The sequence below is a fragment of the Lissotriton helveticus genome, chromosome 12, assembly GCF_964261635.1.
Source record: "Lissotriton helveticus chromosome 12, aLisHel1.1, whole genome shotgun sequence".
NCBI lineage: Eukaryota > Metazoa > Chordata > Amphibia > Caudata > Salamandridae > Lissotriton > Lissotriton helveticus.
Genome location: NC_136073.1, coordinates 915,744,769 through 915,769,582, shown reverse-complemented (window position 1 = coordinate 915,769,582; position 24,814 = coordinate 915,744,769). Strand labels below are relative to the sequence as shown.

General features: G+C 47.9%; 1 protein-coding gene across 1 annotated transcript in view; it reads left to right on the top strand.

The window, feature by feature from the left end:
• The window catches only part of LOC144798233 (uncharacterized), a 197,805-nt gene that overhangs the window by 148,170 nt on the left and 24,821 nt on the right, over positions 1-24,814 (top strand). Inside the window, exons 13-14 of the mRNA XM_078668982.1 lie at positions 295-375; positions 10,154-10,366. Coding sequence (XP_078525108.1) covers positions 295-375; positions 10,154-10,366 — 294 coding nt within the window. The remainder of the gene's footprint in view (positions 1-294; positions 376-10,153; positions 10,367-24,814) is intronic.

Below are 24,814 nucleotides of genomic sequence, written 5' to 3'. Positions count from 1 at the left end.
GTTTACACTCTGAGAGGTAGGTCCAGGTGCAAACTGCCACACAATAACTTCTAACTGAATATGTGGCATCATGCTTTTAGTTAGTTGTGCATCACACAACTGTAAGGAATGGTTAACAGTGGCTGAGTAGTTTGGCATAAAAAATGAATTAATAGGACAGTTATTAGTCAAAGAGTGTGAGGTTAGGAGAGGTGTGTATGAGGAGAGGTGGGGCTGTGTATTACACCATCCTAGCATGCAGGGTTAGAAATGGACCCCCGTTACTCACCGCTTTCTTTCATCCCTCCCATGCAGGTCAAAGGGCCGGAGCAGTTCTTGGCCTCTCTCTGCAGGATGGATACCAACATTGGTGACACCAAGCGCGAGGAGCCTGAGGTAAGGTCCATCTGATCCCGTGGGGCAAGTCTGTGAGTGTGGTGTGTGCAGGACTAGAGGGTCCGCAAAGATCCCACCATGAGCCAGGCACAGGGATCGCAATGGTGCAGGGAGCCGTGAACACCAAGACCCTTCTGGGGCCCTCTTCCACAGTGGACCGATCCCACTGGCCCCCAGTGTGCCATTGGCAACTTTCCTTCTCTCACACCTGGGCATCTAGCAAAAGGTGGAGGCAAAGGAGAGGCTTCCCTGGGAAAACCTACAAGGTAAAATTGAAAACTTGGAAATTTGATAAAAATAATTCTATGAGAAAGAGTAACAAACCATTAAAGTGCTGTTCAGGGATCCTTTTCACATAAGCCAGAAAAAAGTGCTGAGCTGTAGGACACTTGGGATGTGCAAGGCATGCCCACGGTATGTAGAATGCATGTGCAAGGCATGTCCGAGATATGCATGAGGCATGCCTGAGGCATATACAAGGCATGCCCAATGCATGTGATAGAGCGCGCAGGTCACCCGGCCAACAATTTTACCAGATTCGTATCGGGCCCATAAACTTCAATTTATCATATACATTAATCGGGTGACCATACACTCTACTACCAGTATCCCAGCTTCCTTCCTATTTCATTTCCAGTGTACCCGACTTACCAATCCACCGTTACGGGTACCTATTGATCACAATGGATCAGGGAGCTAGCTGTAAAAGAAAGGCAGACACCAAATACTTATACTTTATATTTTCTATTTGTACTTTTATAATAACCACAAACTCAAGAAGTTTTGAAAACCTTTATCTAAAATTTTTCGATCTCGGAAAGCATGAGGTTTACAATGAACAAACAGTCGATAACCAAAATCATAAAGAGCACATATCCATAAAGGAAATAGATCAAGCCAACCATTTATGAGTCTACAGTAAGGTAAGAACAAGGAACATGCTAGGCAGTAATTTCATAATTTTGACTTAGTATGGAGAGACTAAAGGACGGGGAAGAATAAAGAGCATACTTGAAACTTCACAGTGAAATGTTTCCCCATAAAGAGGAACTACAGGTAAGGTGCAAATAGACCGTACTAATAAACCGGTGCAATTACTTAAATCAACTAAAGATGAGTAAAACAAGGGAACATCGGTATATCAGGACCTGAAAAGGAAATGTACTCAAAAGGATGGGGAAAAAGTGGAACATGCTAGAATAACGACAATTTTATGTATGACTTGTTCATTCAGAGATGCGAAAAAGCATGGAAAATCAATTTGCAAGAGTATGACTTTATTAAAGCAAAAGAAAGGAAAATATAGAAGGTGCAGAGTAGACTTTTCAGCACTATATTTACCTAGTATGGTGTGAAGACCAACCCTGGCCACGGGTCAGTTAAGGACGGGAAGGAAACCCCAGGAAGGACAGTCGCCAGTAGGCCAGCAGATGCAGAATGGACGCCCCAGGACAGGACAGGAAACCCAGATTAGGATCAGGACAGGACCACCAAGACACGACCAGCACACGCAGTTCGGAAGTAACGCCTGCGCTCCACCCTCTCTGCAGCTATCAGTCAGAACCCCGATTGGGTTAGCGAACTCCCCAGCAAAGTGCTCCGCCAGCACTTAAGGTCTCTTTAACAAAACCCTTGAGTCTATGGAAATTTCGGACAGAGTGCTCCGCAGCCCTCTGTATCGAGTCACCTATTGAGTGCGTTGGGTCAGTGACAGGTCAGCTATTCGGACAAGTCGGACAATTTCTCTAGCTAAACCTAGGCTAGTTATACTGTTCTCGGGTCAGTGTACCACCCCCCAAATGTTGCAAGTGTCAAAATCCCAAATTCCGATTAGTCCACAAGTAGGATAGGTCAACACACCAACCACATTTCACCTTTACAAGTCTCCATTTACTCTGGTATCGCCTATTGAATTTGGGGTTCCCATGAGAAGTTCTACAGAATACAATGGAATATATACAAATGTAGCTTTTGCAGTACAGTTCGGCTTCGTTCTGCTGGGTCGCAGGTCACTCTCTCAGGAGCATCTTGGCTGTGGCTGCCAGCTGGCTGAGTTCCACTGTTCAAGGTTTTCTTCCCTCTGCCAGGGTGACATGCGCAGTAGGGACTTCTAAGATGGGGTTTTCTTCCCTCCCAGGCCCATGCATTACGATACATGAAAAGTAAGCGAGAACAAATTAGAAATACAAGAAAAAATGAATACACTGTATACCATGAATAGCTACTCTATACCCCTTATGTTATAATAACTATAGCATTAGTATTAGAGGCATACAAATGGTAGCGCAAAAGCAGCAGTGCAAGCATCGGCATGTGAGAACACAAAGCAGCCATCTTAATGCTAGTGCGCAAGTGCAAAAGATTCCCACCAGAACTGCGAGTACGTCACATCACGTGATTGTGACCAACACATGCGCAGAGGAAAACCCCGCCAAGCAGCGGCCATTTTTAATGACAAGCGTTGTTAAGGTTAATACACACATAAGCAAGCGTCTCTGGGACACCCAAAATGTCAGAATAAAAGGGAAATTAGTAAGACAAACAGGTTGAATTGATGTATTATAATTATTCGAGGTTCATGAGTACGAGCAAGTCGCATAACGTGCAAAATCTTGCTCCATCACATGTACATGGCATGCCTGTGACATGCACCAGGCGTGTCCAAGGCATGTACAAGGCATGCCTGTGACATGCACAAGGCATGTTCAAGGCATGTACATGGTGCACCCGAGGTATGCACAAGGCATGTAAAAGGCATGCATGAGGCATGTACAATCCACGTACAAGGCTTGCGCGAGGCATGCACAAAGCATGTTCAAGGCATGCATGATGCATGCCCAAGTCGTATACAAGTAATGATGAGATCAGAAAGGGCTGTCTCCTTAATGGAGCTCGGCCGAAGTTCAACTTTCCATAGCTCCTGCTTCTCTAGCTGAATTTCCCTTTATTCCCTATATGTTTTCATTTATGTTTTCCCTCTCCTCTTAGGCCTCAAATCAAATTGGGGGATACATTATTATACACAGGTTCATTTATGTTTAGGCCACAAAGTTAAGGTTTATGCTGCAATGTTGTTGTAAATTGGCTTTAAGGGTTAGTAGAGCATATCTCTAAGGATGCTGTTTGCTAAATCACTTAAATGGGTGCAGCATTTACAAATGGCTTTTATTTTCATATTCATATATGGTGTATTGTATTGAAAAATTGTTCTGGGAACCCCCACCTGAGCAGGAATCTGATTGTGGGTTTGCCTTTTATGAAGCTTAGCGATCGAGAGCTTGTGGAAAAGATTAGAAAAACGTAGCATGTTTTGGCAGCCGAAACAGAAGCCTGGCTGTTGAATTCTGGACAAGCTGTAGTCGTTGAATCGAAGCCTTATCAATGCCTAAAAACAGCACATTGCTGTAATCTAGCCTTGGTAGAATAAGGGCTGGAATCGAAGTCCTTCGAGCTGGCAGAGGGAGCATCTACATAATCTTTCTCACCCACTCGAGTACCCTGAAGCAAGAGGAGGTGACCTTGGGCACCTGAGGCTTCATAGATGGACTATCGTCCGGGATAAAGCGCAGGTTTTTGAATTTTGATGAAGACTTGGGCTGGCCCCCTAAAGTAGCCGGCCAATGCTGCGTACCCCAAAGAGAAGGATTCTTACCCAGGACCGTGACCTCTATCTTATCCGCATTGAGCTTGAGTAGGTTGTCACTCGTCTCTAAGGAGATTTGGCTCGTGCCTTGGTTAAGAGCGGAGGGTCCATGGTCCCGTGTAGATGACAAGGAGTAGATGACCTGGGTGTCATCTGCATAGGAAAACAGGGCTAGGCCACAGCTCTCCGCCGTATCAACTAGAGGTGGAACGTAGATATTAAACAACATGGGGCTTAACACAGCACTCTGAGGTACGCCCGAGGTGAGAGTCTTTGATGCCGACCTCTAATCTGGAAAGACAACTTGGAACATCCGATCTTTAAGGAATGATGGAAACCAATTCAGAGCTGTGTTGTCAAGGCCCAACATCCTCAGTCTTCTAGGGTGAGACACAGTATCAAAGGGCGCGCTAAGATCGAGTAAACTAAGCGTGACCGCTTCCCCCTCATCTGACGTCTTCTAAGATGTTCAGAGATGCCTAGGAGGGTAGATTCAGTGCTGTGCCTGCCCAAAACCCTGACTGTGAACAGTATAACACATTTTGGGCCTCAACAATTGATGTAAGCAATGAATTAACATGTTTCTCCCAAATTTTGGAATAAATGGGCAACAAAGGTATTGGACAGAAGTTTGACCAATTGGTCAGGTCAAGATTGTTTTTTTTCCGAAGGGAGACGGTCATAGCATGTTTCCAACTATGGGGTACCCTTCTTTCTGAAAGAGAGAGGTTAAGTGCAGCACCGCTTGCAAACGTTTCGGGTCTAAGAGCCCAAACTTCTTTGGTGGAAGAGGATCAAGTGGCGAGCCTGATTTATTCAGAAGTAAGATGGTCAACAAGGTTGAGAAATCCTCTATTTTAGATGTTAAATCTGAAGTGAATAAAGTATTATCCTCCGCTTCTTGAATGACATGCAAGATATCCTTACAAGCAGCAGAATCAGTAGATTGGGTGTTGCCCACATTATCCTTTGAAAAATGGCAACGAGTAGCTTCCACTTTTTTTAATTAAAAAATTGGCACGCTCATCACATTTAGTCTGCGATAACAGAGGTGAGGAGGACAATTTGCTTGGGTCTGACATTTCTCTGACCATATTGCAAAGTATCTTAGGACAATTTTGGTCGTTGGTAATTTTGTCTGAGTAAAGCCGCGTCCGAGCAGTTTTACAGAGCCCATGATCATTTATTTATTGCCAGCTTATAACTAACTTTAGACTCTTCCATGTAAGACTTCCTCCAACATCTTTCTAGGGCCATGCGACATTTATTTGCAAGCCAAAGTGTTTAATTAAACCAAGGCACCAAGATGAATAAATAGAAGGATGAAAGAATGGATAGATGTATGGAAGAAAGATGATAGGGTGGATAGGTGGATAAAAGAAGTATAAAAGAATGGATGGAAAATGGGTGAAAGGATAGATAGATGGGTGGAAGGAGGGTGAAAATATGGATTGGTGGATAAATGGAGAATGAAAGGCGGCGTGGTTTGGATGCTGCAATGGCTGATGCTCTGTAAGAGTGTTCCCCCACACCATGCATGTAATCTAGACCTAGCTTCTGATCCCCGGGGTAGTCCAGCACAGGTTGATACTTTGTTTGTGGCATTGAAGAGGCACCTGCCTGCTACTGCTGAGACTGGGCAAAGCAGTATTGCAGACTGCAGTCGGAGGCCGCAGAAGACATCGACCGACGTCCGGGCGGGTCACGGTATGAGGCGGTAGGTGAGTTGGGCTTACCGGAGTCACACCCTGTGGGCCTTGCCTTGCTGGCCGGAGGCCGGGACTACACCGCTGCATCATTGTGGATGGTGCTATCATCTGGGATGATGTGGTCCCCCCCTAAGAACGGAGGTGGAGGTAGTGAACCTGATACTGTGCCAAGGCCTGCACTGCAGGACTTAAGATCTTCTTTGTCGCGGCCTGGGCCCTGGCGGTTGGAGGCAGTGCAGTAGACCAGCACTGGAGTGGGCCCCCATGGCTGCTGACCCTACTCTTGACCCGGGACCCTAAGGCAGGTCCACCCTTGATGCCCAGAGGTGGGCAACTAGGATTGAGGAGCCTTGGCTGGCCCCGTGCACAGACTTCTCCCTCGGGGGAGAGGTGCGGGCCCTGCACTGGCCACTGCCCTATAGCCTGACTGTGAAAAGTGTAAATAAGTTGGGGCATCAACAATTGGAGTAAGCCATGAATTAACATGTTTCTCCCAAATTTGGGAAAAAATGGGCAACAAAGATATCTGACGGAAGTTTCACCAATTGGTCAGGTCAAGATTGGGTTTTTGTTTTGAGTACGACGGTCATTGCACGTTTCCAACTATGGGGCACCCTTCCTTCTGAAAGAGAGAGGTTAAGTCCAGCAGCACCTGCAAACAAAAATTTCAGGTCTAAGATCCCAAGCTTATTGCCCATTAGCATTGCCCCTGGAGAGGCGGGGAGATTCCTGGATGCCCAGACAGAAGAGGGACTCTGTTTTTTTCTTTCTTCCTATCCCCCCTCCCCCACTGCAATCCTGAGCCCTGGCCCATCAGTCCTGGGGCCGGGTGGTGGCCCCGTTCCCTGGAGCCCCTCCTGCGCTGTGGATGCTCCCTGCCCCGCAGAGCCTTAGAGGATGAATTGTCCCCACAGAGCTGGCCACATTCGACGGCACTACCGAGCCGCGTATCACCCATGGCCCGACTCCTGCGTTGAGCAACCCGGAGGGGCATACCTGCTGGAAGGACCTCAGTAGGGCTAGTGAACCTGGCCTGGATCACTCTTCCACCTCAAACATGGTGTGAGCTGGCCCGACACTCCTCTCCACTTTCCTACACAGCATGTCTCTTATCGACATGGAGATGGCATACCACTCTGAGGAATGCTGTTACACCTCTTATTCAGGAGCGCATAGGTCCTTCTCCCGTCTGGACTACTTTCTCCTCCCCAGGTGGGACAGCCACGGTGTACTCGCCATCTGAATATTGGCGAGGGGACGGTCGGACCACCCACCAACACTGCTGGACCTTCCTGGGGGCCAAAACGACCTGCGGCGAGTGGCGCATGACCCGCTAGCGTCTCCAGAGCGAGGAGTTCCGCGATGCCTGTTGGAATATGAGTCCGGGATTACTGAAAGAAAAGTGCGGGTCAGTGGACTTCCCGGGCGTTCTGTGGGAGGCCCTCAAGGTAATTCTACGTGGTGAAATTATCAGCTATAATAAGGGGCAACTGGTTGAGTCCAGCAAACAGTGGTAGACCTGGAGCCTCAGATCCTCAAGCTTGAGCAGCATTGCATAATTATGGTGGGCGACTAAATCCTGCGCAGCTCCCTACATACTCAAACATCTGCAGCAGGAACTTATGCGAGAGGCATGAATGGCTAGGCGCAGTCGCGCGTACCAAAGGGGGGACCAGGCAAGCAAAACCCAGCACTGGTTGTGTACCCCTGTGCCTGAAGCTCCTAATGAGGGGAGAGTTGCCCATGGACCTGAGTGTAGCAGACATAGTGGCGATACTGAAACCGGGCCTCTGCAAAACCCGCTGCGAGGAGGACAGACCAATATCTAGCTAAATACGGAAGTCAAGGTGTGGGCCCCCGTATTAGCTACTCGGGTGTGATCAGTCATCCCGTGCACCCTGATTAGCCTGGGTTTATGCCCCAATAGGCCACTGGACTCAACATACGGAGTGTTAACAACGCCATCGAGATGATCGCCGTTCTGCCGGGTGCTCAAGCTCTGCTGCTGGTGGACTTTCAGAAGGCATTTGATTGGGCGAATTTGTCCTATTGACCTGTCTCCAGTTTTGGCCCAAATGTATTAGCTACGTGCAGCTGCTATATATAGGCCTCCTTGCGAGGGTGCAAGTAGGCGGGGCTAGAGAGGGGCAGCTGTCAGGGATGCCCCCTTTCCCTCCTGCTTTTTACCTTGCCAATTGAGCCCCTGGCGGCCTGGGTCAGGGTAGATACATTGTTTTGTGGCTTCCAGTGGTCCCCGACAATCAGCGACAGAATATCCTTATATGCAGACGATGTCTTATTGTTTCTGGATGACTTAATCCAGTCTCTGCATGAACAGGTCCAAGTCATCCATTTACCCCATTGCCCAGTATCTGATGGCCATACCATGGGCACCTGAGTTACAAGTGCTTCCCTCAGGATTGAGGGGTATTTGTTACTGAAGATTGGAACCCGGGTTTACGAGGCCCACCTCCAATCTAAGCCTGGAGAAAGGTCCTCCCTGTCCTTCCTCAGATGCTCAGCCACAATCAAGATGCCGCTGCTTTTATACCAGCTCTAGAATCACCCTTTTCCAATTGGGCGTGGTTTCTTCCCTCAAGCCAATGCGCTTATATGAGATATTTTGTGGGGTGGGGGAATGCCCCTGAAAAGTACTGCAGGCCTGCCTTTGAAGGCGGTGTAGCAACCCCAGATACACTGTTATACTACAGGGTGGCCAACCTCTTGGTTATTGATGACTGGTGGTTCGGGGGGTTTCAAGACCAGTAGGGGGATGGGTTATGGACCAAAACAACCTCCCGCATTTACTACACGGTGGAGATGTTCTGCGTTCCCTACCCGCCTCCATGCGGGTAGTGCTGTTAATCTGAGCAGCGGCTGCAAAGGCCATGGGATGGGCAAACAGACTCATGTTGGAGACGCCACTGTGGAGGCTGACTAGACCCCCGCAGGTCACGGCACTGCCTGGTTTTGCCTAGTGGGACACTATCGATATATCGCCCTGGGAGACGTCCTCTATGATGGGTCTCTCAAATCATTTCAGGCACTGCATGCGGAAGTAACACATCCTCGTTTTTCCGCTACCTCCAGGTCTGACATGCACTCAGGCCGTACTTGCTGAACAACATGGTCATTCCTGAATACTCTCCCCTAGAGGTGAAAATTCTGCTCACCAACATTAAGAAAAACAAACTATCCTCCTCTATCAGATGTTGTTGCGCAATCAGCCAAATCCTATGGTCGGGGTGAGGGAGGCATGGACACGGGACTTGGGGCCATTGGAGGCATGGACACGGGACTTGGGGCCACTGGAGGATGAGGAATGGACTGAAGCGCTGGCTGCGTCTAGGAAGGCTGTGATATCCTCGCAGTTCCGTTTGCTTCAACTCAAACGTCTGCATCGCACATACCGCACAAGGGCTCTGCTGTTCAAAATGGAGCTGTGTTGCGTGCACTGTGGAAACCCCATGGGGACCTGTTGCACACATTTTGGCGCTGCACGGCCTTATCACACTTTTGGGAGGATGTATTGGGGTCCTTGGATACAGCATTAGGTTGGAAGATGGATCCTTCTATGAATCACGAAGGATATGCGGGCGCTGCTCAGGTTGGGCCTGCTGATAGCCAAGCGTGACAACGCAAGGGCACGAAAAGACATCGAGGCCCCACCCAGAACTGGGCGGGCCACAGGTATGGGCTACTGCATGGACATGGAAGAACAGTATACCTAGCCAGGGGTTTCCCACAGGAGCATCATGAAGTCTGGAAAGATTGGGCTGGTCATAGAGGGCGACACCTAGAGCCAGGCCTATCCCCGCTGTGGTCCTTGAAGTGGAGAGACAATCCTTTGGGGTTGCCTTCGACTGAATTTATGGGACAATGTTTGATGGATTGTGTGGCTCCCTCTGTGGCTCTGCAATGTGAATTGTGGCAATTCTTTTTTATTTTACTGCTGGCTCTGTACCAAACTCGGGTGTGTTATAAGGCGAAAACTCAATAAAAAGTTGTTTTTGTAAAAGGAGGATGAAAGGATGGGTAGATGGATAAAAGGAAGCTAAAAAGAATGAATAGATGAATGGAACCAACCGGGTGAAGGATAGATAGAAAGATGGATGGCAGGATGGTGAAAGGATGGATAGATGATAGGAGTGTGAAAGGATGGATAAATGGTTGGGCGTATTGTGAAGGCTGGATAGATGGATGACTGGAGGATGAAAGAATGGCTAGGTGAATGGAAGGAAGGTGAATGGATGAATAGATGGATGGATGGAAGACGGATAAAAGAATTGATAGATGGTTGGATGAAAGGGTGAAGGGAGCTCTCCTGTGTAGGGGCAGATTCCTGTATGCGGTGTGATGCGAGGTATGGTTCAAGTGAGACATTTAATTTCTCTGGCTACCCCCTTGCCTCTTTTCTCTCCTCCAGGCCAGCACTGAAAACCTTGCCAGAGGAGACGACCTACACCTGTCCTGGGGAGAGTTTACTGATGTTTTATTACATGAGAATGTGGCAAAGGAGTGGAGAAACAAGAGCCGTTCAATGAGAAGAAACCTGATGAGAGTGAAGAAGAAGAAATCAGAAAGAACCCGGCCCCGGACTCAGGATTTTAAAGACAAGACGCAGGAAGATATCAAGGAGGTAGGTTCATCTTTTCCTGCACAGAATATAATTGAGAAAATACTAGTGTTAGAAATTGGGGCCTCATTTACAATATTTTGCCGTCGGGCTGCGCTACAAGCCTTCCTGCTGCGCTGCCCAACGGCAAAAGAAAAGGGCAGGAATGCGCTGTATGCCTCAGGTAGAGCTCATTCCTGTCCTCTTTTCCTATGCTCAAAGGGCTGCCGTGCAGCAAAGCCGGCACCATTGCACCAGGGAGCAAGGGTGTCTGCATTGTAGGGATGGTTATTTTTGTGCAGGAATGGACACCTTCCTGCACAGAAAAAATCACTGGAGTAAATGTCCTCTTTCGATGTGTGCTTCAAAATGCAGCACACATAGAAAGAGGAAAAGACTAGGAAACATAATGTTAATTCTTCTGGTTGCGCTTCCCCTGCGCCAGCCCCGAGGAGGTCCAGGCTTTCGATGCATTCCCAGGTTTAAAGCTTGTTGTAAATCTGGGATGTGTCACATCCCATGGGTGTTACATGGGAACACCCACGTAACACCAATAGCACACCGCCCCATCGCAGTGTCATCCAAAGCAGCAACTTGCGTGGCCTCACTCCATATCTACAAGGGCATGAAAAGCCACGCAGGGCGGCTATACGGGCCTTGTAGATATTGCTTAACCCTGTGCGCCGCCGGAACATCACAAAACGTTCCCTGGGTTTTTGGCTGGCAGAGGTATGCACCCTGTCCAAGCAGGAACCACAATCCTAGTCACAACACTCCCTCGATTGTCCTGTGTCGCCCTCTGGTAGCCTGGCAGAGCAGTCAGTCTTAAGAGGCAACGTGTAAAGTATGTGTGCAACACTTCAAACTGTAACACAGTCAAAAACAATTTCAAAACAGCTTTATTCGGTGACAACAAGGCAAACACCATAAATCATACTAATACAGATATATCTTGAAAAGGTACATTCTAATTGAATTTCACAAGGGACATTGATTATAGTACAACATGTGCAAATTTAAAATGCAAAAAGCAGCATAAAATAGTAAGTACATTTTTCAAAATCCTTAAAATACAATTTACCACTAATACATAAAATAAAGCGCAGTAACACAGTCAAAACACCATAAAAGAGTCTACACCAAATCCCTAAAGCAATCCTTCGATTACACAAGAGGAGGACCCACTCTCACTCACTCTCTCCTGTCCCGAGGTGTGCTGTGCTAAGGCCCAAAGTGCTGCACTCTTTGGAGCTGTAGTCGGGGGTTGAGCTGACACTCTGAAGCCGGCGACTGCAGAGAACCATTTTAAGAATCCAGTTTTCCCAGTTCCGGGTCGCACGCCCCAAATTCCTCTTTTCTTTTTGCATAAGTATCAATCTAATCTCAGATGTGGCACAATTGAAGCCCTAAATATATTGGAGACGTCTCTGGTCCACGTCAGAGCTAACAGAGTATGGGGGTTCTCTAGGGGATCTCTTCTCCTGTTCGGAGTACCTTGGCCCTCGTTGCAAGTAGATTCGTCCAGTGTCTCTAGATTTGGAGGCGACCCATTATCTGGTTGCGCAAATAATTTTAAGATCTGACACCTCAGGACCAACGGTATTTGCTTTTAGTCACTTTTTGTTAAATTTTGAAGAAAATGTAAATTTAAAATTTACATGTAATTTTTTTTCAAAATTTTGACTTATGGCCTGATATAGATCTCGGCAGACGGGTTACTCAGTCACAATGGTGACAGATATCCCATCCGCCAAAATATAAATCCCATTATGTCCTCTGGGATTTATATTTCAGCACACAAGATATCCGTCACCGTTGGGACGGGGTACCCCATCCGCCGAGATCTAAATCAGCCCTTTGCTGGCTCAATGAATCGCTGTTTTTTTAATGCAAGGTAAGATATTTTTGGGTGTGTTCGGCTCGGTTCTTGTACAATGTAAGATACTTCACAATTTATAAATCTGGGGCCTCATTTATGAGGCCGTGCGACACTTTTACGCCGCCGGTGCGTCACTTTTTGTGACGCACCAGCAGCGTAAAAAATGTGCTTTGTTGAACCATATTTACAAAGTGATGCATCTAGGTAGATGCGTCACTTTGTAAACCCCTGCGCTACATAATACTTACGCCAGGTATAATGTATGCAGGGGGTGGGCGTTCTGACGCAACACAGGGTCATACAAGTGACGCAGTGAAATCTATGAGATTTCACGTCGCCACTTCTAGGACACAAATGCGTCAATTTCTTATGCCTGCCTCACAGCAGGCGTAAGACTGACGCAGGCCCTTTCACATGGGGCTTACCCCATGTGAAAGGACGCATTGCTGGAGTTGCGTCACTTTTGTGACACACTCCAGCAATGCGTGACTTTTGCGCTTACAGGTACGTCAGAAATACTGACGTATCTGTAAGTCCTTGCGCAATGATGCGTCATATTGTAAATATGACGCATCATTGGGGTCGCAAGGAGGGCGCAATGAAAAGTGACGCAACGCTGTTTTCACGCAGCGATGCGTCACTTTTCATAAATGAGGCCCCGGGCACTTTCTGATTTTGCACTTCATTACTGGCAATCAACTGCACTAATTTAATTTCGTACTTTACTTGATTTTATAACGCTACCCTTCTTGGAGGCCTGATAACTAACTTTTTAATGTATACTGTTTTTAAAAAAATGACGGAAAACTATATGTATTTTCAGTTCATATGGTTGATTTACACACATAATTATTCAGTGTTTGCACAACCTGGCCCTTGGAAAAGATTCCTGTGGTTGCTCTATCATAATCTCTATGATACAAATATGTAGCATCAACCAAATTTTACATATTTTCCATTTTATATTATTGTGAGACTGTTTTTATTGTGTTTTTAATGTATCTTTATTGTATGCTTTAATGGTTATGGCAACCAAATAAAGTTCTTTTGAGACAGCAGACTCTACACCAGGTTAGAAACATAGGGGGCATATTATCAAGCAGGGTGATAGGCAATTATCGCCGATTTAGCGTCCGTTTTTGGCCGCTAAGCAGCGATAATTCTATCGCCCTATTAGCAAGCTGTCGCTAACTGATGTTAGCGACAGCTTTTAGGCGATAGCGAGCGTTTCGGGCCCGCTTTGCATGTCAGCGATGTTTATCGCTAATGACATGCAAAGTGGGCGTACCCAACCAGTTAGCGACTGAAAGCAGTCGCTAACGTCGCTATCGACTATTAGCAAGGCAGGCGTAGCGATGGAAATATTCGCGCTAAGCGCGAATATCTCCAAATACTAACACCTGCCCAGACCAGTTCTTAGCCATGTTATCCAATGGGAGGTGGATAACATGGCTAAGAGCATTTTGTCGCTAATGCGTGAATATCGCTGTATTCTCAGCGATATTCACGCATTTCGCCGCTATCGCTGGATATTTTAGCACAATGGAGAAAAACGTTGCTAATAGCATGTTTTCTCCGCTAACATATCCAGCGATACAAAAAAATGCGCTAAGAGCATTTTGCGATAAATATTGCTATTCCTTTGGTAATATGCCCCATAGAGCTTAATTTTATAAATAACACAAGACCAAAGTGATAAAAATCCAATAAGTAGAAGTCGAGATATGAATTTTTAAAGAATAATATGCAAAATAGCGCTTAGAAGTAATAAGCGCTCAAGTGGGTTGTCTGGTCACGCTAGACCAGGTCAAATCCAAAAGTTCAAGACGCCCACAATGGAGCACGGATCGGATACAGTTCCAGGTAAGTCCCACTGATGTGTTACCTTCTCAAGAATTATGCCAAGAGTCCTGTTCACAGGGAGAAGGTTGCCTGGAGCAATGAGAGTGTCGCTGGTGGTGGTCCACAGAGGGCAAAGAGCCACCTGGCATTGCAGGTAGATGGGCTCGAGCCTTACGGTTGCAGGTGGAGATACGTGCTGTGCAAAGAGACAAACTTGCGGCTATCGCTGGATATTTGTGTGAACAATGAGGTTCCGGAGGGAACAGGACAGTTCTTTGTTGCAACGAGCCCAAAAGATTGATTTCAGGAGCCACAGATCACTTCCAAGGGCCCAGGACCTGAAAGCCGCCTCTTGGAGGCCTGGAGCTTGTTGAATGCGGATCCAGAAGCTGTGGGGGGCTGTTATGTTCCAAAGGCTCAGATCAGGAAGCCAGGAGGCCAGCAGAGTAGCCCTTCAAGCCCCTCTGGTGTCCTGGGTTCAAGATGGAGGTTGTAGGTCCAGTTCTTCTCCGGGCAAGAGGGCAGCAGTCAGCAGGTCAGCACAGCAGGGCTGCAGCTCCTTTGGAGTGGCAGTCCAGCAGAGCGACAGTCCTTTCTGCAGCACGGCAGTCCTTCTTCCTGGCAGAGTAGCCACAGTTCCAGAGGTGTACTGAAATGGTGGTGTCAGAGGTCCAGTACTTATACCCAGTCATTCTTTTTAAGTTGGTCATCCCTTCCTGCCCTGGCTCCAGACTCACTACAGGGGGGTTATACAGCCCTTTGTGTGGGGACCGGACTCAGCTCATTCTGGTGTAAGTGCCAGCCTCTCCCTCCTATCCTGCCCAGTATGGCCCATCAGGATGTAGCTCTCTTGTATGTGGCTGTCTAGCCCCTTCCATGCTCATGACGGAACGGTTCCGTCATGAGCGTCGGTTGGCCTGTGCTCATGACGGAACCGTTCCGTCATGGTTCCATAAGCCCAATGGAACGTTCAGCACAGCGCAGGAATCTGCGCCGCGCTGAAGCGGCTAGAGGGGATGCACAAAACCCAGCTGTCCCCAACCCCAGATGTGTATTCAGAGAAAGGTAGCAGGCACAGAATGGTTAGAGCAAGTAAATGCCAACTTTCTAAAAGTGTTGGGATTTTAAATAGTAAGTTTTGTGACACCAAACTTGAAAATTCTATCTCTTTGTCAGTCAGTCAGTCAGTCAGTCAGTCAGAAAGCTTTATTATCGGTTGATAACCATAAAAGCAGAAGTACAAAATGACATAGGGCAACATTTTGATCAGCTGTAGGCAACAATACAAATATACATAATTTACACAATTTTCATTATACCAAAACAATTATATAAATAGCATTTAAAACATTAAAAAACTTACAGATAATAGTAAAAGCAGCCAGACATGATTTAAATAAAAAAAAAAACCCTAGTAAATGCAGAGTGATGTTGGAACATTTGGGGCAGTTTACATTTACATTTTTGCTCCTCTAGTACACCATATAGAAACTAAAAATATTGAAGTCGCAAACACGGTCAAAGGAGAAGAATCATATTTCAGCAATCGGTACACATCCCTATAATCCCTCAAGCCGCTGGACTTACATAACGATAAGATCCATTTGGCCCTAGCTTTGGAGTACAAAGAGCAAAAGAGCAGGACGTGCAGATCTGTCTCTTAAACATGTTCGCACCCCGGGCATAGGCTAAGTGCTTGTTGGGCCACTGACCACTTGCTCGTTACAGCCCTCACTGGGAGAGACACATGTCTAAATTGGACGTATAATTTCTTTGCCAATGGTGGTTGAATGTCGTCCAGGAATCTCTCAAAGTAATACTCATCCTTAACCTCAAGAAAACAACTGGTCAACCTACCCAAGGATGGTTTACGTATCATCTGGTCCTTTCGGGATTGGTTGAGCTCTTTAACCAGTGTTCTCCTAGGGGACAGGCAAAGCTGTTTCATGTGCTTTAGCCAGGGGATTTTCCCCACACAATTCAACGACAATAGGTGTCTAAGTTCCTCCCGATAACTAATAAGCTCGGATGTAGACCATAGTCTCCTCCAATATAAAAGAGGACGATTAGGGATGACTTCCACTAAGGGGGCTAGGCCCAGGTCAAGGCGTAGCGGGATCAATGGTGTGTTCTGTGGGAGTGTCAATAGTCTTCTAATGAAGCTATTCTCAGTAGTAGAGAATGAAGAGGTGTTAGCATGGCCCCATAACTCTACTCCATAGAGCGCTCCGCCTCTCGCCTGTGCTTTATAAATTTCTAGTGGCGGTCCCACAATTTTAGATGAGCACTCATTGTGTACCTTTAAAATGCCTCCAGCGGCTTGGGCCAACTTCATGTTTGCCTTGGCTATATGGGTCCCCCATTCCATCTTGTCATTCAAAGTTACCCCTAGATACTCAAAAGTGGAAACTCTTTCGAGCGCCGTGCCATCCATGTGGGGGGGGGGGGGGGCAGTTAGGAAATTGAGAATTGAAAACCATAAATTTGGTTTTGGAGAGGTTTATTTCCAAATTTCTTAGTCTGCAAAATGCACAAAAGGCCTCCAGAGTTCGCTGTATGCCCCCTGGGGATTTAGATAATAAAAGGGTGTCATCAGCGAACATCAGGGCTGGGATTTTGCGAGCTGCCAAACTGGGGGAGTCTAAATCCCTCACGCCCAAAAGGTGTTTATTCAGACCATTTAGAAATAGAGAGAAAAGTGTGGGGGCTAACACACACCCCTGCCTCTCAGCCCTTTCCACCGGAAAGGCAGCCATTAGCTCCCTGATCCTCCCATACCTGACTCTTGCAAACGTTCCCTGGTGTAACCGTTTGAATAGATGGCACAGGTACGCTGGGGCTCCCATCTCCGACAAAACCGCCCATAGCTGCTCCTTCTGGACCAAGCGAAATGCAGATCAAAGATCTACAAAGATCAAATACAGAGTACCATCCCCCATAGTCACCGTCTTCCAGTAGACCATCTGTAGTCTGAACAGTTGGTCGATGGTGGAAACTTTGACGCGAAAGCCCGCTTGTAGGGGTGTCAGGATGTGATGTTCGTCCATCCAACATTGCAACCTAGATAGTAAAATGCGGGCCATTAATTTCTGCAAGACGTCTATGAGACTAATAGGGCGGTAGTTAACCGGGTCCAGTGGGCAGGCCTTTTTGTGGATGGGGATAATCTCTGCCCCCAACCAAGTTTGAGGAATTTCCATACCACAAAGGATGGCGTTGAAATAGAGACAGAGATGGGGACCCAAACCTTTTGTTCGCTCAGAAACAAATTGCCCGGTATATGATCCAAGCCCGGGGCCTTTCCACTCGCCAAACTTTTGAGGGCTTCCTGAGATTCCCTCAGATTAACTGGATAGTAATCCGGGTCTAAGGAAACCTGTGGGTGTGGTGCGGATATAGCTAAATCTGCTGGGGGCGGAGTATTAGTATGAGCGAAAAGGGGTTTGAAATGCGCTATCCATACCTCTTCACTCAGGTTTGGTGTTATAGCACACGCCCCCTCAGACGAGCCAGATCTGACCAGGTTCCAAAATGCCCTATAATTGCGTATATCCAGAGCATCCTTGATGTCTTCCCATCTACGGGCCTCCCAGTCCGACTTAGACTCTGCAGGAATCTTTTTATAGTTGAGTCTGGTCCTTCTTAAGCTCTCGACTGAGACGGATTTAGCCTGTCTAACAAGTGCACATTTCGCCTCCCTACAGGATTTAGTGAACCACTGCTCCTGCATTTTAAACCGTGCCCTCCCATTAGCTGGTGTGTAAAAATAATCTGCTAGGGAGGTGATTAAGTTGTTGTGGATAAGCTCAAGTGCCCGAAAATTAGAAGGCTCATCAATGGCTGGAAGATTAAAAGCCTCAGCTAAGGAGGAGGCAACTTGTTGATAGCGCCCCGCTATTTTATCCGGCGCTAACACAAACTTGGCCCACTTAATACGTCTGCCTCCTGCTGCTGCAATTAAGTTAGAGTTACTATGTAAATCACACTCCCTCGCTCCCGATAGGCTTCCCAATGCGAAGTTTAATTCCATGGTCAGGAGATTGTGATCGCTGTCCACCCTTTCGATTACGTGAAATGACTTAATTTGTAACCAAAATTCGACATTAACCATGATGTAATCAATGGTTGTGGTTTTCCCCAGTCTATTATAGGTGAACTTCCCAGGAACATCGGGAGCAATCCTGCCATTACAGGTTCTAAGAGAGTGAGAGACTAGAAGCTTGTTAATCTGTAATGCCAGTGGGATCAGACGCTTAACTGGGTATAAAGAACACTCCTGAATATGCCAGATAGCATCCTCCTCTGCGGTCACAGACGGTATGCCTGCCAAGGGTTCGAAATGGCAATTAAAGTCACCTCCCAATATTTTATATTTGGGAGAGGAGTGTACTGAAAGAAGTTCGTCAAGGGCGTCAATCAGAGGCGACCCCTTTGATAGAGAACAAGGGCGCTGGTAGATGTTAAATATCGCCACAAACGTGCCGTCTAGTAATTTAAGAGCAATACCCAGGATATCAGGGGAAGGCGAATCAATCACTTTCACAGAACACCCCAGGTGAGTGGCCACCCATATACACAGTCCCCCAGATGGCCTACCCCTTGGACCCTGTAGAGCTGGTATATAATAGGTTACAAAACCCACCCTAGAGGGGGCAATAGTCATCCAGGTCTCTTGGGACAGACACACATCATAGAGATCCACCAATTCCCCCCATTCTTAACTTAATACTCAGCCCTGCTACGTTCCAAGACCCTATTCGTGTAATACGAGGGTGTTGCCTTACAGGATCAACTATGATCAGTGGAGAACTACTAATACTGGGGATGCCTTCTTTAATATCCATCCCAGCCCCCTCCCCTTGAGGGCGCAGCGTAGAATTTACAGTGGGTAGGAGCATCCGTGAGTCCGCCTGAGGGGCCCCACCGACGATCTCGAGATGCTCCCCAGCTTGCCTCACACCCTCTAATGCCACCTGCCACCCAGCTGGGTTAGAGTCTATATCCAAGTGCCAGGGTAGGAGAGTAAGTCAGTCTACATTATTCTATCTCTTTACAATTGGGAATTACACTTGTAGGAAGCTGGCTCTGTATATACTATTCCAAAATAAGGTATAATGTGCAGAGTTCAGTGGATCCCCAGAGGCTCAAGTAGATGACACTAATGCTCTAATTTGTGGTAGTGTGGTCAAGCAGTTAGGCTTATCAGAGAGCAATGCTAAGAATTTGTTGTACACACTCTGGCAAGAAATGAATACACACACACAGTGACTAAATTCAAGACCAATGATTATACGAATATTACTTTTTATATATTTATTTCTTAGAACCAAAGATACTTTTGCAGTAAAATATGTTTTGCAATTTAACTGTTTTCCAACGAAAAAAGTAGACACAGTGCATTTCCAATCAGTTCAGTGTGATCCTTTGAGAGGAAACACAAATAGCAATATGCAGGTAAGTAAAGGATTTACAGTATTGAGCTTTTGGATGATGAATCATTACCAGGTAAGTTTCAGGTAAGTGGCCTCACTGCACCCCCAGCGGCGCTGGGGCGGCCGGCCGCAGCCAATGTTATCCAATGGAGAAAGGGGGCAATTAAAGTGGTACTACTTGCAGGCAAGTACCTCGGTTTTGTAACCCAGTATCCGGGGGTTAAGGTTAGCACAGGGGGACACCAAGGCAGCACTAAACTTACACCCTCAGCGGCAGAAGGGTGACCAGGTGCAGTGTGCCAACACAGCATTGGGTGCCCAATGTAAGCAATTGGGGAATATCTGACTTTGAGAAAGGCAGCAAGCTCAGGCCAGGAGACCGGACGAAAGAAACCTACAGCAGCACAGGTAAGTTGGGATGTGCTGGGGTGTCGGGACACCGTAGGTAGATCTCCCCAAGGCCCAGGGGCTTCTGGTGAAGGGGTGTCCTTGGCGTCAGAAAGCAGCTTACCGGTGCATTCGCGGTTGGGGGAGACGTTGTGCAGAGGCTGCAGTGGTCGACGTGGAGTCTGACAGGGGTCAATCCACTAGGGGCACCTACTCAGGATCGCTGGGGAACTTTTTCTGGAGCAGTGGGCCTCTTGGACTCGGGCCGTGGGTGTCGGGTGCAGAGTCAACTTTGCGATTCCATAGCATAACTTTGGTGTTTAAATCTAGTTGTCTTCTGGACAGGCCCGCTTTTCATGGGAGATCAGAAGACTTTTTAAAAGGCAGGCAGTCCTCCAAGGGTTCTGGAGATCGCAGGGCTGCGGGGAGAGTGGCCTTCAGGGTCTTTGAGGGCTGCAGATAAGCCGGTAGGGCTGGGGACAAGTCAGCTGGTGCCTACAGTCTTCGCTCCTGCACAGCTCTTCTTTGTCCTCTTCTTCATAGGTTGGTGGTAATCTCAAGAACAAGGTTCAGGGGTGCCCGTAAATACTCAATTTAGGGGCACCCAAGGTGTTACAAGGTAGTAGCCAATGGGCTACTTACCTTTAGGGTTACTATACCCTTTGTAAGTCCATTCTGGGACCTATTGTCCAGAATCCTTTAAAACAATCTGGGGATCCTCAAAGGAGGGAGTCACTTCAGCTCTGGACGCCTTAAGGGTGGTCCTGGCTGAGAGGGGACACACCTCTGCTGATTACTCATTTTTCTGCTGACCTTGTCACCAAAGGTGGGGCTAGGTCAGGGGGAGAGTATCTCCACTAGCTGGAGAGGCCCTGGTCAGCATAACAAAGGGCGGGAAGGCTTCGAGGCTCACCGCCTTTCAATGCTTTGGGGTAGGTGTGAAGCACCTCCACCCAGAGCAGGCTTTGTTACCGACCTACAAGAGGAAAAGGCTCCACCTCAGGGGGTCAGACTCATGTGTAGAGGTGGCAGGCTGGTGCAGACCAGGCAGGCTTACTCTAGTTGGTAGAATTTAGGGGACACCTCCGAGGTGCCCTCTGAGAGCATTTCTGAAAATATCCAACACTGGCATCAGTGTGGGTTTATTAATCTGAGATGATTGGTATCAAACAATTTGGAATTCAGTGAAGCCATCTCGGAGCTGTGGAACCCATAATGACAAGCACCCAGTCCATGGGCTCAGTATGCGTTCACTGTGCACTTATAATGTCTGAGAATGGACTTAGACACTATAGGGGCAAATCTGCTCATGCAGTTATGCCCTCACATGAACTATAGTACACCCTGCCTTAGGGCTGTAAGGCCTGCTCTAGGGGTGACTTACCTATGGCTCTTGCACTGCTGGTAAGCCTGGCACACAGGGATGTGTGCCAAGTCGACTCTTCACTTTTATCTGCAACAAAACACGCAGACTGCAGTGGCAGTATGTCTGTGTTTGGTAAGGGCTCTTTTAGGATGGCATAATACATGCTGTAGCCCTTAGAACCCCTCTCTGGTCACAGGGCCCTTGGTACCACTGTTACCTTTTACAAGGGGCTTATACGTAGGCCAGGGGTGTACCAATTGTAGAAATAATGGTGACGTTTTCAGGAAAGAACATTGGCACTGGGAACCTGATTAGCAGGGAGACGGTACTCTACAGTAAAAGTTACATCACAAGCCTGGCAACAAGTGTATGTGTGGGGGTGGGGTACTGCAACAGAAACCCAATTTCTTATAACACTTAAAAGCAGTAATAAGGTCATCCCAATGTTATCCTATTGGAGAGATAGGCCTTGCAGTGGTGAAAAATGAAATTGGGAGTTTTTCTCAGCCATGTGGGTCATACACTGCCAACCTTAAGAGTGACTTATATGCATAAAAGGTTTGTGCCTGGGAAGAGGTTTATTTTGCCAGGTCGAAGTGGCAGAGTTAAGCTGCACACACAGACTCTGCAATGGCAGGCCTGAGTCATGGTTAAAGGACTTCTTTAGTGGATGGCACAATGAGTGCTCCAGGCCCACTAGTAGAATTTATTTTACAGGTCCTGGGCACATGTAGTGTACTTTCATAGGGACTTATAGGTAAATTAAATATGCCAATTGGTTTAAGCCTCTGTTACCATGTTTAGGGGAGAGAGCACAAGCACTTGAGCACTGGTCAGCTGTGACAAAGTGTGCAGAGTCCTAAATCCAGCAAAGCAAGGTCAGAAAATAGAGGGAGGCAGGCAGGCAAAAAGTTGGAAAAGACCCACCATAAGTGTGTCAGGTCTAACAATTCGCTATTGAGTGGTGCACATAAATCGATGAATAATCGTGTTTCATTTAACTGTGGCACATTATACCTAGGGCACCCCAAATAACGCGGAATCCATTTGCATTTCAGCTTCAATAAGAAGTGAAGTTTGAAAGAAAACATTTTAGATCTGATTTAGATAGATCCACGTGACATTTGGCATCTATGCTCGTTCTAAGAGCGTGCAGGAGAGTACAGCAAATCCGAAACACAAGATAGAATTCAGAGACTTGAAAAAAGGTAATCACTATCATAGCTCTCAGTACAAAAAAAAACTTCTAATGACCTTTTTCATTAGAAGAGATCATATCACGAGATGTTACATAATGACGTGGCCGGGATCATAGGAAATAACAGTGAGGCTATTAATGTAGATAACATGAGCAATGCATTGTATTTATGTATTGGTGCATGTACTAAGGAGCCTTATAATGCTGCTCTTGTAGTGCCTTCTTACTTCAAGCTGTTGAAGATGATGTCTGATGTTCTCGTATCTCTCTCGTGGATCTGTGAATCACTCATTTGAGACAAGTCCAAGCAGTTTGGTCGGCATCTAGTTGACTTCCAAACTCAGAATTTGGTGTGTAGAGACTTCCACATACCAGGTCCTTGAATCCCCAGAGCTCATCCTTCAGGCTTCATTTGCTAGAAGGACCATGGATTGATCAATCAATCAATCATGTCAGTTGTAAAGCGCACTACATACCCGTGAGGGCCTCAAGGCGCTGGGGGGTGGGGGGGTTGCTGCTACAGCTCGAAGAGCAGGTCTTGAGGAGTCTTCTGAAGGCCAGCAGGTCTTGAGTTTGCTGTAGGTGGGTGGGGAGGGTATTCCAGTTCTTGGTGGCGAGGTGGGAGAAGGATCTGCTGCCGGCGGTCATTATTTGGATGCGGGGGACTGTGGCGAGTGTGAGTCCGGAGGAGCGGAGCTGGCGGATGGGGGTGTAGAAGCCCAGTCATCTGTTGAGGTATGCTGGTCCGGTGTTGTGGAGTTCTTTGTGTGCGTGGGTGAGGAGCTTGAAGGTTATCCTCTTGTTGACGGGGAGCCAGTGCAGGTCTCTCAGGTGGGGTGTGATGTGGCTGCGGCGGGGGATGTCGAGGATCAGACGTGCAGTGGCGTTCTGGATACGTTGCAGCCGTCTCAGGAGTTTGGCCAAAGTTCCTGCGTAGAGGGCGTTTCCGTAGTGCAACCTGCTGGTGACGAGGGCATGGTTGACTGTTCTTCTCGTTTCGGTGGGCATCCACTTGTAGATCCTGCGGACCATGCAGAGGGTGTTGAAGCAGGAGGAGGAGACGGCGTTGACCTGCTTAGTCATGGAGAGAGTGGAGTCGAGAATGACCCCTAGGTTGCGTGCGTGGCCAGTGGGTGTCGGGGCTGTACCCAGTGTGGTCGGCCACCAGGAGTCATCCCAGGCTGAAGCAGTGGATCCGAGGATGAGGACCTCCGTCTTGTCCGAGTTCAGCTTCAGTCGGCTGTTGCTCATCCATTCGACGACGCCCTTCATTCCTTCATGGAGATTGGTTTTGGCTGTGTGAGGGTCTCTGGTGAGGGAGAGGATCAGCTGGGTGTCATCGGCATAGGAGATGATGTTGAGGTCGTGCTGTCGGGTGACATGGGCGAGGGGTGCCATGTAGATGTTGAACAGCGTCGGGCTGAGGGATAAGCCCTGGGGTACGCCGCAGATGATTTTGGTGGCATCGGGCGGAAGGGGGGGAGGCGGACTCTCTGTGTTCTGCCAGAGAGGAAAGAGGAGGTCCAGTCCAGGGCCTTCTCTTGGATCCCGGCGTCGTGTAGGCGTGTTCGTAGTGTGCGGTGGCAGACCGCGTCGATGGCGGCTGACAGGTCCAGGAGGATGAGGGCTGCTGTTTCTCCGTTGTCTAGCAGGGTCCTGAAGTCATCGGTGGCGGCTATGAGGGCAGTTTCGGTGCTATGGTTGCTGCGGAATCCGGACTGGGATGGGTCCAGGATGCTGTTCTCCTCGAGGTAGCGGGTCAGTTGTTTGTTGACTCGATGACCTTCGCCGGGAACGGGAGCAGGGAGATGGGCCAGAAGTTTTTGAGGTCCTTGGGGTCTGACTTGGGTTGCTTGAGTAAAGCGTTGATCTCAGCATGCTTCCAGCTTTCCGAGAAGGTTGCTGTCTCGAAGGAGATGTTGATTACTTTCCGGAGATGGGGTGCGACGGCTGTGCTGGCTTTGTTGAAGATGTGGTGAGGGCATGGGTCTAACGGTGATCCGGAGTGAATGGTGTTCGTGGTCTTGCTGGTGCCCTCGTCGTTGATGCTGGTCCAGGAAAGCAGGTGGTTGGTGCGGGTGGTGGACGTGGGGGCGGAGGACTCAGTGGTTGTCGGGGTGGTCGTGACGTTGAAGCTGCTGTGTATGTCGGCGATCTTGCGGTGGAAGAAGGTGGCCAGCGAGTCGCATAGGTCTTGCGAGGGTGGGATGTCGTTGGTGTTGGAGCTGGGGTTGGAGAGTTCCTTCACGATGTTGAAGAGCTCTCTGCTGTTGTGAGCGTTGTTATCTAGGCGGTTTTTGAATGAGGCCCTTTTGGTGGATCTGATGAGGTGATAGTGTCTGCGGGTGGTGTCCTTGTGGCCTGCGTT